The sequence below is a fragment of the Myotis daubentonii genome, chromosome 1 (genome assembly GCF_963259705.1).
Source record: "Myotis daubentonii chromosome 1, mMyoDau2.1, whole genome shotgun sequence".
Lineage (NCBI taxonomy): Eukaryota > Metazoa > Chordata > Mammalia > Chiroptera > Vespertilionidae > Myotis > Myotis daubentonii.
The window spans coordinates 103,930,022-103,943,984 of record NC_081840.1 but is presented as its reverse complement, the minus strand read 5'-3'; the positions used below and the strand labels follow the sequence as shown (position 1 = coordinate 103,943,984).

General features: G+C 40.4%; 1 protein-coding gene and 1 long non-coding RNA gene across 23 annotated transcripts in view; one reads left to right on the top strand and one right to left on the bottom strand.

Annotated features, from left to right (window-relative positions):
• LOC132211217 (uncharacterized) overlaps positions 1–13,963 on the bottom strand; it is a 1,824,365-nt gene that overhangs the window by 181,810 nt on the left and 1,628,592 nt on the right. The window lies entirely within an intron of this gene.
• Positions 1–13,963, top strand: part of PARD3 (par-3 family cell polarity regulator) — a 780,879-nt gene that overhangs the window by 737,213 nt on the left and 29,703 nt on the right. For all 22 annotated transcript variants that reach the window (XM_059655793.1, XM_059655831.1, XM_059655947.1 and 19 more), the window contains one exon: positions 10,417–10,537. In XM_059655793.1, coding sequence (XP_059511776.1) covers positions 10,417–10,537 — 121 coding nt within the window. The remainder of the gene's footprint in view (positions 1–10,416; positions 10,538–13,963) is intronic.

Here is a 13,963-nt window from a genome sequence, read left to right as displayed (position 1 = left end):
TGTGGAGACTATCTTTTTAACCCAGAACATAGATGCATGTTTTTAATTTGTGATGATTTATTACACTGAAATTGGTGTGAAATGGACAACAAATCTTGGGTGTCAGAATCTGAAAATGAATTTTATCAGCTGAGGAACGTGAGTCCTTTGGGATTTGTGTAAGTTTCTCATAATTCTTTTCCTAGTATAAATGATGAGTAAAACTGAAAATAAACTGACAATGGCATATTTCCTAAGTAGCTAATTTCACATGTATACAAACACATAAATATAGCATTTAGCTTCAGTTTAGACTTTGTCTATAATTCAAGGTAGTTTGTACATATCCAAAGAAATATTTGTCTAAAAACTTTAAAGTAAATATGAATACCATTTGCTGTAGTTCAAACATGTCTATAGAAAAATGCAAACATTGTAACAAGGTTTTTACTAACTTTTGTTTTTCACTGTTCAAACTTGAAAGAGAATTTATACCTCTATACCAATATAAAAATGCTAAGATTGATGAAAAAGCTGCCCTAGTTAGAAACTAACTTTGCATGCATAATTAATTTGAGCATCACATTCCTACTTCACAAGCAGAAGAGAAATTGAATTCAGGTGTTTTGTGAACATATGGGGGATTTACTGTGAATTTATGACCTGTGGTTTGAGTGTAAAACCCCAAGAAACTTGCTGATAAAACTTAATGAAGCTTGTGCAGAGGAGCTATTTTTATTTGTACTTTGGTAATTGATACATTTCTTGGTTTAACCTTCCCACTCCTTCCCCGTATTGCTCATAAATCTTCTAGTTTGAGCCATCCATAGTAGAAAGCCCCAGTCTAAGCCAGGCTACTCTAATGCTTAACTAATCTGAAAGTTCAGTTTGCTTTTTCACAGCATTTGAGTCTGTTCCTTCTTTCTGTTTTAATTTAGCAATTTATGCTTCCTTGCCTGAATAGGTGACAGCAGGCAAACCCATGCACTCTCGGGGGAAGTACTCCAGGTTCTTCCAAGAGAAGCAAAAGCTTTCTCAGGGAGGGTGAACCACTTCACTCTGTTTTAAGTAAGCACAGATGAAGGCACAATGTAGCTCACTAAAACAATTTAGGCGACAAATTCGTTACCATTTAGCGGTTTTTCTCCCCAAGAATAAGCACATGTTCAGAGAGAGGAACCTGTCACACACCCAGGATTTTACAAAAAATGCTACTGATTTGAGTGCCAGGAACAAAAACATGTTGCAAGTACTCCATTTTACCATACAGTTATAATGTCTTTAAATGAGAAACCTGTGTTCGCTCACTAATTTATAGCAATTACAAACTCAGTTCTGACATCTGTGGATTTTAACTCTTTGGTGATTACAGGATCAGGAATACTTTATGGAACTGCTCATCAGTATAGGAGAGCATCTCAGTGAGGAGCGCGTTGTTTACCTATAGTCTCTGAATGGTGTCAGTTCCTGGGGGTTGTGCTGGAATCCCGTTTTAGTTCAGTGACATTCTGCCCCCAATGCTTTAGTCATCCCTGTTCAAGAACTTGTTTGTATCCACTTTATCATGCTGACAATCTGTCTGTTTTGAAAGGATTACAACTCTGCACATCCGTGCATGACATCACAGTGAAATGTTGCTTAATGATCTGAGACATTTTTGGTCGTTGCTGGCTGCCTGTTTCTAAAGCTAGGTGACAGGCCTGTCCTACATGTTTTCCTGGTGTCACTTTTTTGCCTAATCCAGTCCTGGTGTCTGTTTTAAGTGATATCTATTAATTAGCTGAATTTTAGATTTTTCATTGGCCTAAATAAAGGGACTGAGTGTTTTCTCTTTCTTAGGATGCAAGAAGAATTAGTAATTGGACAAGGAAGGGAAAGGTACTCTAATTTTTTTTCAATGAAAATCTTTCAAAAAAGAATAGTTGCCGAAACCGGTTTGGCTCAGTGGATAGAGCGTAGCCCTGCGGACTGAAAGGTCCCAGGTTCGATTCCGGTCAAGGGCATGTACCTGGGTTGCGGGCACATCCCCAGTAGGAGATGTGCAGGAGGCAGCTGATCAATGTTTCTCTCTCATCGATGTTTCTAGCTCTCTATCTCTCTCCCTTCCTCTCTGTAAAAAATCAATAAAAATATATTTTTTTAAAAAAGAATAGTAATCTTAGGGTGGAATGTTTACATAATGTGCTGAATCTTTAGTCTTCCATTTGTGTAATTACCAAGGAAGTCAATAAAGAGATACCTTTACTTCAAATAAGTGACTAAAAAACCATGGGAACCTCCTGTGCAGGTCTGCATCATTACCTAAATGCATCATCAAGGCTTGGAGAAGTCACAGTCCTTGAGCGTAAATGGAGTCCTTGGAGCTTTAATATAATGCCTTCTCTTTTCTGAGAGTGCTGGGATAGGCTGTACTGATGTTCAGAATTTTTGATTGGGAATCCCAGAGCCTGTGCGACCCTAGGACTGTGACGCTCTGGCAAGTGGAGGAGAAAGAGCTCCTTAAGCAGAGATGTTGGCAGTTAGCAGAATTCTAGCATTGTCCCTCCGGGCTGTGTGGGAATACCTGAGTGAGTAAGAGAAATACAATAGGAAAAAGCATCAAGTGTGGAGATTCATTGTTTCCAAGATCTCACGATATAATTCGGAAATTTATTTTTGTATTTTTTAATTGGGAAAAGAATAATGCCCTTTTGTATCCCCAGTAATTGGATGCCAATTGCAGGTGTAAAATTCACTAGCATTTGGAATAGAATTTTGTACTTAGGTCCAAAAATAAATTACTTGGGCTGAGAATTATATTCTCAAAAATGAAAAGGCTAAAGATATAAGCTGATATGGTTACCCCAAATCTTTACTGTGTACCAATCTTTTGTAAATTGGGGGTTTGGAGGACATCTGTTAATGCCTGGACCCTTGGCAAAATAAGTAAAATTAGTTTTAAAACCAAACTAAGTTTTGTAGACTCTGAGAGAGCAGGGCTTCAGATGGTTAACTGGGCTCAAATTTTAAAAAAACAGAGCCCAGCAGCCATTTCTGCATAAGGACCTTTCATGCAAACTGCTCTTCAGGGGGAAGCCTGCACTGAACTGCCTGACTGCACTGTGTTTCTGCTAGCTCAGCTAGCTGGTATAGAGGAGGTCCTGGAATTGTATTTCAACCAATAGGACTGAGGCTTTCTCCATCCAATCAGAGCTGTGCAGCTATATCTCCATCAACATTATCACTGATCAATCAGGATAGTGCCTTTTGGACCACTCAAACTGCCAGGATTTAGAGTCCTCAGTTGCATGAAGACAGACCAGTCAGGGACGCAGAAGTGGGGACTTCTGTCTGTATAAGCCAGCTCCCCTCTGGCTCTGAGAGCGTATTTTCCTTTTCCACTGAAAACTTAAGACTGTATTTCCCTGGGTGAGCTGAAACACCAAAGACTGCCTCACTGGAGCAGGGCAGTGCAGGCCAGAACAGAACAGCACAGTGCAGTGCAAGGCAGAGCAGAGCTGTCAACCCAAGAAGGTTGTTTTGGGTTGAATAAAGTTCCTTCTTCACTGCACCCCAAATGGGGAATTCCTGTTGGCACTAAATTGGTGCCTACCATTAATAGACAGTTTTAACCAGGAATATATCTCCTTTGAGAGTCTAGCAGGTCACCAGTCTCTGCCAGGAGTGAGCCGTTGAGTTCAGTTTTACCGAATGACCTGGTTGGCAGGTCTAGTTTCACCACACGCTGGAAAAACATCCATATTTCTGCTTTGGTCTCATGAAGGCTAATTTTCAGAGATCACAGAACCAGAGTGGTGTGTTTTGGGTGAAGTGATTGGGAGATTGACAAAAGGAGTCACCCCTACATGAAACACAGTTTATTCTTGTACTATTATTTATTAATCATTGTATTATTTTCTATGCAAACTGTAAACCTACTTTTGCCCCACCCTGTATTTACTTTGTGCAGTTTTTCTCTGAGACCAGAACTTTGGCATAACTAACTATATAAATGACAGTGGTAAAATTTATTCTTCAAATATGGTTCCTCTCACTTATTCCGTTCTCGCCAACATGCTTTTGCAACAGGTAATATTTGGTTGCAACTGTGGGTAGGGCATAGGTCTGTGTGCTTCTAGACTACTTTCTTTCATGTAATATGTATAACCCCCTAACATTTTTTAAAGCGATGTGGTGGTAGTAGTGTAATGTAGTGTAGTGGGGATGTACGTGTGTATTCAAGGGAGGAAGGTGTAGGGAGTTTGTTATCTTTGTTGTAATGAAACACAAGAGAGCAGACTCACCTTGCCATTGCATTTTAAACCCCTATTTGTGTCACATCCACTGACATCCTATTAGCCAAGTCAAGTCACATTGCTGACATTGGCATCAATGGGTACAGTTTTCTTTCTTTCTTTTTTTTAATTATATAACATGACCATGTGCCAGGCATGATTTATTTACTTTTTGTTATGGTAAACTTTATGTTTTAGAGCACTTTTAGATTTACAGAAAATCAGTGAAGATAAAACAGAGTTCTCAAATGCCCTACACCCGGCTACCCCTTTTAACATCTTACATTAGTAGGGCATCTTTGTTACAGTTAGTGAACCGATGATGACATGTTCTTATTAAGTCCATATTTTAGCCATTCGAATAGGTATATAGTGGCATCTCATTTTTGTTTCATTTTGTAATTCCATAATGACAAATAGTGTTAAACATTTTTTCATACTTATTTGTCATCTATATGTCTTCTTTGACGAAATTTCTGCTCAGATCTTGGCAAAATTGTACTGCCAATTGGGAAGACAGCCTTTTAAGGACATCTTGGTTGCTTCTAAGTTTTAGTAATTGCGAATAAAGCTGCAGGTTGGCATGCAGGTTGGGCTTTTGTCCATTTTTTTATTTTATTTTATTTTTTATTGATTAAGTTATTACATATGTGTCCTTATCCCCACGTTACCCCTATCCCCCCATTCATGCCTGCACCCGCCTGTTGTCTGTGTAATGGGTACAGTTTTCTATTGCTGCATAACAAACTAACAGATTCTTAGCAGCTTAAAACACTCAATTATATCTGTGTCTGTGGGTCTGGAGTCTGGCAACAGCTTAGCTGAATCCTCTGCTCAAGGTCTCATCCAGTGCATTCAGGGTGTCAGCCAGGCTGGGTTCTCACCTGGAGGCCCCAGGAGGCAGCATTGTTCCTTCTCCTGAAGTTGTTGGCAGCATTCTGTTTTATGCAGCTGTGAGATCCATGGCAGCTTTCATCTTCAAGGCCAGAAAAGACAGAGATGGACTATTAAGATGGACACTGTTCTTATATAAGCACAGCAATGTGATCATATATATTCCTTGACCTTTGTTACATTTCACTGCATAGAAGCAAGTCACAGGCTGCCCACACTCAAGGGTGGGGCTTTGCACAAAGGTGTGAATAGCAAGAGGTGGGAATCATGCACCCACCTTAAAGTCTGTCCATCACAAATATTTGCTGAACAATTTTCCCTGCCACAGGGATGCGACATACAAAATATATACATGTTAAGTGGTTGTGATAAAGGTATAAAAATTTAAGAAAGGGAAACATGTAAGTTCTATAAAACTGTTAAACAGTATTCGGGTCAGAGGACACTTACTAGTATTATTGACGAATTGAAAAGAACAGGAAGGAAGCCTTAGGAAAGGCTTTAAGGAAGTGGAATTTGATATCTTAGATTTACTAATAGAATTGTAAAAATGGAAAGAAAAGGAGAGGTTATTACAGAAAGATATGAACAGATTTATCTTACCCTTTTCTTTGGTAATTTCTCTTCTCTTATGATAGAGATTATAATTATCTCCCCCTATGAGCACCATCGAAAGCCTGCCAAGATTCATTACCTCCCTCTGTTTCCCTCCCCCTTTTTTTCTTCCATGGGAAGGAGAGTGTATTCTCAGATGGTACCTCCCTTTTACAAAAATGAGTGGCTGTTTTCCCTTCCATTGAATTCTGGATCTTAAAGCTGTGCCCTCTAGTTCAATTTTTCAGATTTCCTTTCCCTAATTAAAAATGTAAATTTGAAAGTACTTTTACTCCATAAAGAATTAGTCACATCACAAACTCCTCTCTCTCAGCACATACAGGTCTGAAAAGATAGGCCAGAACTCAAGCCTGCAGGGCAGTCAGTGTAATCAGGGTTTGACAGATCAGAGGGAACAGACACTTTACAAGAGACAAGACTATACGCACAATGCCCATTGTTTTAACATTTGTTTTTTGGGACTGTGACTAGGGGACCACTGGCCTTGTCTTGATGCAGTAAAAGTAAATAGCCTAGAAAAGGAACTATAAAGTCAGCAGCAGCTGCAGAATATAAAGTAGAAGTTGCAAGATAGTACACAACAGACATTTTTGGGGAGGGGGCTTATCTAGGATCTTAAAAAAAGCCAACATTTAAAATTTGGGGTGAAAATTGTAGTTCTGACTTTTTAAAAAAAAATTAGGAGCCATCACCAGACCTATATCCCTTCAGGGCAGCAACTTACTAGAATCAAGTAAGAGCCTCCCCTCTAGACCAAGCATATTACTCAAATTTGTCACAGAATACACGTTGGTGCTTCCAGTGGGGTCTCCTTCACTCTTTAGTTAATGACCCGCAAGCATTGGAATTTGTCCCGACTATGAAGACTGTGGGCATTGTTTTCAAAGTATTCACCGCATAGCACCTGCAGTGCATTTGAACATAAGCAGATTCCTGGGCCCTGCACAGGACTTACTGAGTCAGAAAATATCCAGGGCAATCTCAGTCAGTCAGCATGTTTTAACAAGCACTCGGGACAGCTCTCATGTATAATGTGCGTACGTGAGGACCGCTGCCATAAAATTTTTCCCATTCACTCTTCCTAAAGAGATGCTTGGATTACCATCTGTGGAGCACAGATACAGGACCGGTACCATGACTGCAGTTAGCAGGAATTGGTACGTTCAGCCCCTTTTGTGAAGCACATTGCAGTAGGCAAATCTGAAGGTTCTAAAGCCTAGTACACTGTGTGGTCTGCCTCTGACTGGAGAGGACACATCCCATGATAATTATGGCTGGGAAAACTTAGAGTTCCATATATTTCAGGGTGTTGACATGCATGCCAGGTTAGGAATCTCCAGAGTGTGTGATCCAGTGTATCCTTTCTTAACTCAGACTGTTCCTAACCAAAACTGACCCTCTTTATTTAGCTAACACATAGGGTGTTCCAAAAAATACATACATACATTTTGAATAATTATAAAAGCAGTGTTAATTAAAAGACATTTTATTTTCAAAATTGAGCTATCACCTGTTAAAGTATGTATTCATTTTTGGGACATGTATGTATGTGTGTGTGTGTGTGTGTGTGTGTAAGTGTGTGTAAAATTAAGTTTTAGTTGGGCTATAAGTACCAATTATAAGGGGAAACTGTTAGTATTGGACTCTACTGTCTTACTGTCCTCAACCTTCATTTCTGTTAACTATTATTAAATTACTAGAGGCCTGGTGCATGAAATTCGTACACAGGTAGGGTCCCTAGGCCCAGCCTGGGATCAGGGCCAATTGGGGCCTCCTGGCTGCCGACCGGGGCCGCCCTTCCCCTGCTGCCAGCTGCTGGCTGGGGCCTTCCTTCGTTCCATGCTGCCCCCTCGTGGTCAGCGCATGTCAAACTCCCGTCTCCCAAACTCCCGAGTGGACAATTTGCATATTAGGCTTTTATATATTTAGATGATTTATTTACTCCTCATTGAGTTTTATTGTCTCACTTACCCATCAGATTGACTCAGGTGGTATATTTATTCTACTGTTCTCAAAAATATAATGAGCAACTTTAAGTTGTCAATGAACCCAAATATAAGTTTGGGTTGGGTAGCCATCAGTGCTAATGAAAATTTAAAATTTCCTTTGGCTTTCTTGGCAGAAGAGCTAACCAAGAACATTAGAAGTCTAAGTATGAATTATTGAATCATTATAGATGAGGCTGAGAAACAGAAGTGAGCAGCTGCAATGGTTTCATCGCTTGAAGCCAGGATTTTACCTTCAGATGCCAATGTTATTCCCCAAGGATGCTGAATGGCCTTCCAGTCTTTGGAAGTCCTCATCAATCATGAAAACCATTGCAGCCTGCTTTCTAATTTCAACCCTTAGAGGGGGGCTTTCCTAGTGTTAGGCAAGTTGGTTGGCATTCTCTAGGGCATAGGAGGAAAGGAAAAGAATGTGCAACAATGGTCTCACCAGCTGCTCAGATTCGGAAATAAGAGTGAGGTGACTTCCAGAACTCATCTAATACTATGAAAAACACTGAAGTTGCCAGAATTTCAAATGAAGAATACTGGGTCAATTCCTGTTGGGAGATACACTTTCAATTATTTGCAAATAGTTAGAAGTCAATTTTCATCAACGGCGTGGACTTCATGAACCTAATAATTATTGGATTAAAGCCATCTGTGCTACATGAAAATAATAGAGAAATATTTATAGTTATATTTGTCAGTCAAGCCTCCTATGAAAGCTATGAAGTATGCCCAGAACGGAAAAAGGTACAGCTGGAAAGATGGCAATGAGATTAATGAATGTTCACTTTTCTATCTCTTTGTCTGCGAGTGTAATGATTCTCATGCCTACACCATCACAGTTTCACAGAGAGAAACTGGGCATCACATTGGGAAGACAGTTCTGAGAATTTATCTGTTCAAACAAATGTTTTAAAAGCCAATAGGAAAAGTAACCTGCCTGGCTCAAGAGTGTGGAGGTCAAGTTTTAAGGCTGTACATAAATATGGGCTGAAGCCTCATGTTGTCAAGTAGCACATTTTACAGACCTACTCACCTTTAATGTTCTCAGGCTAATCAATTCAAAAGGTTTGTCAGAAGAAAAACAACCTTTTATTGACCTGGAAAATAACCAAATTGAATATATTAGCAAGATATTCCAGAAGCTCTAATGAAATTTATGAAAACATAAAGGTGATAGGGATCAACCCAGTAGATTAAATGGTGACAGACTATCTTGTATTCATGGAAGATGTTAATACTTTGGTCCTATACATGAACATTTTCAATTTCAGATTTTTAAGCCTTTGCAGTTCTTCAAAATATGTGGAATAATACAAAGACATGTTGGTTTGAGAATTGTATGTACTCTACCATAACAGACTTTTATTTTCCCAAGCTACCTCATAAATTTCATCACTCAGGAGTGTGTGCAGCCAAAGGAACTCAGTAACATACTGAGTATCCAGGGCAACCTGTTTTCAGTGAAGAGACTTCATCTTCCTAATAACTTACCGCTTACCATTCTGCTAGCAGTTTAAAGGGTAAATGTGATAAATATAAGACTTGGTCCTTATCCTTAACAGGTCTGAAGTCTTGTTGGGGAGATAGTATATTCCTAGTGTGATTGAATAGCTTTTCTGGTAGGATGCAACATAGTGCTCAGGGAATGGAATAAACCAAAAGTGGCAGGAGGTGTAAGATTGATTTACTTTTGGTCATCTCTATTACTCTTTCAAAATACTGTTTTTACAATTTGTATGACTTTGTAAAGGAGGGGTTTTGGAATACAATATGTGTTTTTCTAAGTGAGACATGGCACAGTGGGATGGGGACTAGACTCTAGAATCCAGAAAAATCTGGATTCTTGTCTTACTTTCAATACTGGGCAGCTGGGAGGCTTCTAAAAAGTCACTTGTCTTCTTTGACAGTTTCTACATTGGTATGTGTGTATGTGTAGGGGTGTAATACTGCCTTCTGAGCCTATGTTATAAGCATTTGTGAGAATAAAGTCAAATTCATTGCTATAAAAAAGAAGGCAACATCATTATGAACTAACTGATTACATAAAGCTAGCACCTGAATTTACTTTTAAAAATGCTTTTCATTTATGCTCTGAGAGTTGCATTTTGTGCATAGACCTCTGATACTGCATAAGTAGGAACTTTATATAATGGCATTATGAAATAATACTGTAAGACTATATTGTATGGTATTATCTCACTTGATTGTTAACAGCATGATATTTAGAGCAAAAAATGGTTATTATGTTCACTTCATATATTTAAAGAAACTGCAACTTAGCGCCATTAAGTTCCTTAGTCTAAGAAGGTGGAGGGGCTAGGACTGGACCCTGATATTTCTGACTTTTAAAGCAATATTTTCTCCAAAAAGTTTTTCTGTGGACACCTTGCCAGATTACAGAAAGGAAATGAGGTTTTATATTCCTGTGAAAAAGGAATGTCTAAAAATACTATTCTCCCTCCTGAATATTTGTCTGAAATAACTTCAATAAGTCTTAATCAAAATGAAAACATATTTCAAATGCCCCGATACTGTTTTTAAAATTCACTTCCTCTTAAATAGTGTCATCTGCCAGCAAGATGCCCTTTTTTCTAGTAACTGCAAGGCACAGATTGTATTTGTGAAGGGTTTTCATTGTTGCCCGTTCTCTCTTTTAGCAACAGGTCAACTACTAGCAACCATGATCGGATACAGCGTCTACGACAGGAGTTCCAGCAAGCAAAGCAGGATGAAGATGTAGAAGATCGGCGACGCACTTATAGCTTTGAACAACCCTGGGTAAGTATTTTGTTCTTTGGCACAATGGATAGTCCTGCAACTTTCTGCAATAAAAGCCACTGAACTATGACCTCAGTCTTTTATGAAGCGAGACAAGATGGAGCCAAATTCCTTTGACTTTTAACATATCGACCTTCCCCTCATTTCCATTTGGGTTTCATCATTGCTAATTTCATTTTACATCTCATTGCACCATCTGTCCATTGCACAATAGCTTTCATTTGCCTTATGACAAGGCATAGCAAAACTATTCTTGGTCTCAATTATACATTTTTTAAGTTCAGTAAATGTTTTTCTATATATATTTTCCTCAGAATCAGAGACAGAATAAATTAGCTCAACGCATGCCTGTAGTGTACTTACTATATGAAAATACAGTGTTTAGTCATTCTTATTTCTTTATTCTTCCATGGCCTCTTTGTGCATTTGCTGAATCCCTCTCACTTATCTGCTTCTATCCTGTTCTAATTCATCCTCCACACGACCACCAGAGTGATCTTTCTAAAGTAAAACTTTGAATGGCCTCTCAGTGCCCACAAGACACAGTGTGGCATGCTAATAAACCCTCTTCAGTCTTGCCCCAGACTTGGGCTTCCATCTTGTGTTTTGCTTAAGCAACAATGGGAATGGGAGATATTGGAGCAGACTTGGGGGTTCAAGATTATGGAAATGTTGAGGAATATCTTTGGAAGCTTGAGGAAGAGTCTATTGGGGGTGAAGAAATTGTCTGCTTGAGGCAAGAAAATCTAGCTGAGGGTATTAGTAAGGTTCCATCAACATAGTAATGTGACCATAGCCAACAATGCTTAGAGGACTAGGAATAGAAAAAAAAACAATTTTTTAGATTAATTCTGTGAAGGAGATTGGCAAGACAGACTTGGCAGAAAGTCGAGGCAGGCACTCTAGAACTCTGGTGAGGATGCAGGTGAAGCATCATCCAGTCTGGGTAGGTTGGTAAGTATAGCTCAAGGAAGGATTACCTTGATTGCCTAGGAGGAAGCAAGAATGGACAGCAGGCAAGGAGTCTTAAAACCTAGGAGGCTATTGTCAAGATAATCTGTTATTGGGAGTCCAGAATCTTGGAGGTGGCCCAATTCTGGGTGATGTTGAGGTCCAAGATGTGCCATCCATGCATGTGAGTTCCTGAAGTACAGTAGATATTAGGGTCAAAAAAGTTAATGAGTTCAATTCAAAGTGTTGGGAATATCATTACAGTAGATATTTTTGAGAAGGGGGAGCAGAAAGAATGGTGGTAGGAAAGACTTGAAGTAAAAAAGAAAATGATTCTGTTTTGTTTGGGGAAGGATAAATGACCCAGCTAACACAGAACTGAGAGATTGGTGATATAGAGAAGAAGAGAGAAAAGTAGAAATATAGTGGGAGCCTTTAATGTGAGATTGAAGGTTTGAAGAAGAATGGACAGAACAGTCTTCCACTAAGCAGGTGACCTGGTTCTCCAGGTGTCAGTTTTCTTATTTGTAGACCCAGACAGAGCATTAGAGTAGGTGACTGGGCGTCTGTTATTAAATAAACCCCTTGTTTGAATGAAAACTTTGTTTGAGAGGAAACAGTGTGTAAAGTAAAGAAGATGGAAGTAGAGCTTCTCCAAGTGTGGTCCACAGACCAGCACCTTCCCTGATGCTGGGAGCTTGTTAGAAATGTACCTTCTTATTCTGCCTCAGATCTACTAGATCTGAACCTCTATAGGTGCGGCCCAGGAATCTGTATTTTAACAAGTTCTCCAAGTCCTTCTGAAACATGTTTAACTTTGAGAAGCACTACTGTAGAGTTTATATCATCTCTCTTTTGTCCTAAAACCCAACACATTCAATATGCTCTTACACAAGGCCAGAGAGCTATAAAGGTTTTTTTTTTTTTTTTATCATGGGATTTAGTGATCAAATTGGAGTTGGTGGAAGATGAATTTTGTGAATGCAAGGAGAAGACCAAACAATGGGAAGACCATTACTAGTGTGAAGGACTTTGGTGTAATTCAGGTGAGGAAGATGGGGCCTTAGAACAGGCAATTGGCAATATGAGGCCAGCATCCACTAGTAGAAACTCCTGAAATCAACCCTAACCCAATTTTGGGATGTTATGGGAAAAGTCCAGCTGATCTAATATTTAAGAAAATCTCAAATTGTCCTCTACAACAAGATTACTACTAATGATATTTTTAATAAAGTTTATAGTTTGTTTTTCTAGCTGATCAAGTAAATTGAGTCATTTCCATGTAACAACATAGCAGAATTTTTTAATCTATTTATGTAGTTTGGCATAATTGACTCAATCTATTCCTACTAGGTTTAAAGCAGGTTTCTTTTGTGATATTTGGAAAACATCCTTACCTGTGTATATTTGCTAAAATATCTTTAACTGTGTATATTTGAAAAGAATAATGAGAACGGGACAACTTGAAGGAGAAAACAGCAACTGCATATGGAAATCGTTCTTACCCACACTGTTTGAACTCACAGAATTCCTCATGGGTTTCTCATTCCCCACCCCATATCATTAGGAGCAGTATGACACCATTTTACTTTACTTGGGAATGCAAATTTCAAACCAACACATTCACATCAGTTATTCTTTAACTAGAGGCCCAGTGCACAAAATTCATGCATGGGGGTGGGGGAGGTGTCCTTCAGCCTGGCCTGCACCCTCTCCAATCTGGGATCCCTCTTGCAAACCAGAACCATTGGCTCCTAAGCGCTCACCTGCCTGCCTGCCTGATGCCCCGAACTGCTCTCCCCTCCTTGTCTGATCCCTTAATTGCCTATCTGCTCTCCCCTCCTGGCCTAACCCCCCTAACTACCCATCTGCTCTCCCTCCCTCTCCATGCCTTCAGACCCAGGCACAGGAGTGCTGAGAGCTCTCCACCAAGGCCCTGCCTCCATCCTGACGCCCCCCTCCAGGCCAGGTGGTGCCGCAGGGCTGCGCGTGCCTCTGCCAGGGGGGCCACCATGGCCTGTCCTGACGCCCCACCTCTGGGTGGGTGTCGCAGTGGGCCTGCAGGCGCCTCCCCCACGGGGGCGGCCCCCAGAGGCAGCCTCATGTCCTGATGGCTCAAGTCCCCCCACCCCCCCACCCCGCCCACCAGCTCCTCTGTTTGTGCAGCCTGTTGAGTGGTCATAACTGGGACACCGTTAGTACCAATTAGCATATTACCTCTTTATATATATACTAGAGGCCCGGTGCACAAAAATTTGTGCTCTCGGGGGGGGGGGGGAGAGAGGGGGTCCCTCAGCCCGGCCTATGCCCCTCACAGTCTGGGACCCCTTGGGAGATAACGACCTGCTGGCTTAGGCCTGCTCCTGGGTGGCAGAGGGCAGGCCCAATCCCTAGGTGCAGCCCCTGGTTGGGCTCAGAGCAGGGCCGATTGGGGAATTGGGGCGCCGCCCCCTGTCATGCACAGAGCAGGGCAGA